Source organism: Chanos chanos, chromosome 8 (genome assembly GCF_902362185.1).
Source record: "Chanos chanos chromosome 8, fChaCha1.1, whole genome shotgun sequence".
NCBI classification, from domain to species: Eukaryota; Metazoa; Chordata; class Actinopteri; order Gonorynchiformes; family Chanidae; genus Chanos; species Chanos chanos.
This window is the reverse complement of record NC_044502.1, coordinates 45,214,582-45,217,893: the sequence shown is the minus strand read 5'-3', so window position 1 is coordinate 45,217,893 and position 3,312 is coordinate 45,214,582. Positions and strand designations below refer to the sequence as shown.

The following is a 3,312-nucleotide window of genomic DNA, read 5'->3' as shown; positions in this document are numbered from 1 at the left end:
CCGCCGTTCTGATTGGGCGAGGAAAGTCATTCCACCACCGCGGAACGAGGGCAGAAGAAAGACATGGCCGAGTGGAACGGCTGCCAGGTTCCCGAAGTGAGGGGAACGCCAGCTGCCCCCAGGAGGATGAGCGGGTTCCCGGAGTGAGGGGAACGCCAGCTGCCCACAGGACAATGAGCAGAGAGATCTGGTTGGAGTGTATTGAGTGATCAGAGAACATTTCAAGTTCACTGCGGTTTGTAAGCTCACAAAAAATCTTCAATGTTTGCAGTTTGAAAGTTGGGGTATGACGCAACAGCACAGTCTTCTAAGGATGACAAACATGCATTATCTACATTGCATCAGAACATTCACACATAGAAGCACATTTCCTACACATCATACGCATGTTCAGTTAAACCATGGAATGAAATTACTGTGTGCATACAACATGCTGGACAGCAGATGTTTTAAACTAAATCCTACTCAATGCAGTCGTTCAGTTAAACTTCAAACTCTTGGTAACTTTTATTAAGTGCATAGCAACCCTCACCCCACTGCCTGGTTACAGCAGCATGGGGGAGCTCACTGCTGAGGAGTTGGAGTGGACAGAGCTTCTCCTCTCTGATGGTTCTCTGCTGATTTGGGGACATTTTCCGTAGCTGAAACAGATGGAGAACCACTTCTTCATTATCCTCAGAACCTGTCTTGAAAATTTCTGGCTGACCCAAGTGTAGATGAGCGGGTTCAGGCAACAGTGAATGAAAGTAATCGTTTCGGTCCACTGCATTGCCAAGTCAATGTTAGCCATCTCGTCACACTCATAGAAATAGCCCAGTGTTTGTAAATAGCGCAGGAAGATGACAATGTTGTAAGGGACCCAAAAGATGAAATATACGGTGACCACTAAAAGAACGATTTTGACGGCTCTTCGCCTTTTTGACGGCCACGTGCGTAACACAACTGGGATCACTTGAGAGTATGAGAAGATCATCAAAGCGAGAGGAAGGATCAGGCCCAGTATGATTTGCTCCAGATACATGAACTGTTTCCACACCGTACCGCCTGGAAAGTCTGGCGCACACGTATTGTTTTGCACACGTGTGAGAACAATGGTGGGTAAGGAAGCGCAGAAACTGGGAAACCACACGAATCCCATCAGAATCACACCCGTCCGGCGAGGAGAGATCTTTTTGGTCATGGGTGTACAGACGATGGACACGTAATGGTGCATGGTTATGATCATTATGGAGAAGACGCTACCATAGAAACCGAGTGTAAACATCACCGTCACTACCCGACACATGAAGTCACCAAACGTCCAGTGGGACACGGCTGCATAGTGGGCCCAGAAAGGAAGCGTCAGGACAAAGAGGATGTCTGACAGTGCAAGGTTAAAGAGACACATGTCAGCCATGGTACACTCCTTACGGTTTTTGGCGATTACACAAACCACCAGCCCATTCCCAATGATGCCAACCAAAAACATCAAACTATACGTGACAGGCAGGAAGACTTGGCCAAAATCCCTCACACTGGAGCTGTCACATAGTCCATCATCGAAATCGACTGATGAGTAGTGATAATATTCACTGTAGTCCGTCCCATTGTAATCGAAGCTCTCATCTTCATAGTCTGCCATGTCTGCACATTTGCCTGCGGGGAGACAGAATGCATACGTTAACAGGTGCAACGGCGCGGTCTAACTATCTAGACAAAACCAATGTGACCCGATGTAAATCACCGACAGGATAACAATGCATTCTGCTAACAGTGCCACATAAATAAACTCCAGGTGATTACTGTGCAACTTATCTACAGCATCACCGTAATTTATGCGGATACACACATAAATACACACCAGTAAAAAAAAAAAAAAAAGAACGAAAGAAAAAAAGGGGGGGGGGGTCATTAAAAAAGTGCTCGTTAATTATAATGCTGGTCAAAGGACGGCGGCAGGTTATTACTGTAGAGTGATTTAATTCAGTGCAGCAGAACGTAGCATTAACAACAAACGTCTTCACGAGCCGCTGGTGGGCTAGTCGACCGTCTATCAATATTAATGCAGCATGATCAACAGTCAGGGGTCATATAGCCTCCATTTTGACAGATGATATTTCTAGAAGGGTCCATAGCGCTTCCCTTTCCCAAGATATTTAATGAAATTCCTTTATATATCACATGGCCTACGCTTTTTATATGATTCATCTGATTAACATAAAGATTTTTTTTCCTTGTCCTGGAACTTAGCCGGATCTGGGATACACTCGCACTTTCCTGACAACAGGAACGTAAAACTGCTGGTTCGCTTTGCACAACAGGGTGGTGTCATAAGCATTTCACAATGCTACTGGGACATGTGCTGGTATGTTTGAGTACCACTGTAAATCGCAGTTAAGTTTCTCTATTCTATCAATCACATTAAAATAATTTTTCCCGCATGTGTCAGTTTGCAAATGTGTTAACGGATTATATCAAATTTTGCACGTGCATTCGCGTGGCTTTTGCATGGTTTTCTTTTTTTTTCAAATTGTTTTGAGATGCAATAAATTCTATTCCCGCATCTCAGCTTTTTCAAGTTCAGCTTTTTTTTTTCCAAGTTCATTATCGAATTCTTATGTATTATTATCGAATGTGTAGTATCACAAATATTAAAGCTCTCTTTTTAATTATTATAATCAATGTAAGGGATTCCATAATAATATACAACTGTTAATACGTAATGATTGCATACAATGTAACATTTTGTACTTTGAATAGCACGTGTATGTAAAAGCTCTCAATAAAAGCACTTACTACTGTGCGTCTTCACTAGTTGTCTGGCGAGGTCCCTCTGGGCTGCAGTCTATAATAACTGTCGCTTAAGTGACATATGGCACGGGTTTTAACAATTCTGTAACTTCCTTCTTACGGAGGAGGGACTTAAAATACGGACAGAAAAATAACAGCTCAGCAAAAAAAAAACAGCTCAGTGTGTGAATACTGACATCAAATAACTCCAGCCCTTTAAATAAATAAATAAATAAAATTACAAATCACTAAATTAAAAAAAACGGCTGCTTTTCTGAATGACTGAAACACTGTCGTTGCGAACTGTTGTCCTGGTTTACATCTGTGAACTCTTGTTAGCTTTTCTGCTTTTTTTTTCTTTTTTATATTTTTATTATCAATAATAATTAACAATATTTTTATATATTAATTATATTAACGCAACAGGGTGGCGACAATAAGCCGTAAGAAGCTCTCTCTAGATGTTCTGAAAAACAAGCTATATAGCCTACTCAGGAAATTAACGGGTTTGTTTGATCTCAGTCAAAATGTTCTTTAATGAGT

General features: G+C 41.8%; 1 protein-coding gene across 1 annotated transcript; it reads right to left on the bottom strand.

Moving 5' to 3' along the window:
• Positions 1-544: 544 nt before the first annotated feature.
• Positions 545-1,621, bottom strand: LOC115819746 (C-C chemokine receptor type 5-like). The gene has a single exon (XM_030783247.1). The coding sequence runs from the start codon at positions 1,619-1,621 to the stop codon at positions 545-547; it is 1,077 nt and encodes a 358-aa protein (XP_030639107.1).
• Positions 1,622-3,312: the final 1,691 nt, after the last annotated feature.

Excerpts from the sequence above, each read along its gene's own strand:
- LOC115819746 (XM_030783247.1), bottom strand. The coding sequence starts at position 1,621 with ATGGCAGACTATGAAGATGAGAGCTTCGATTACAATGGGACGGACTAC.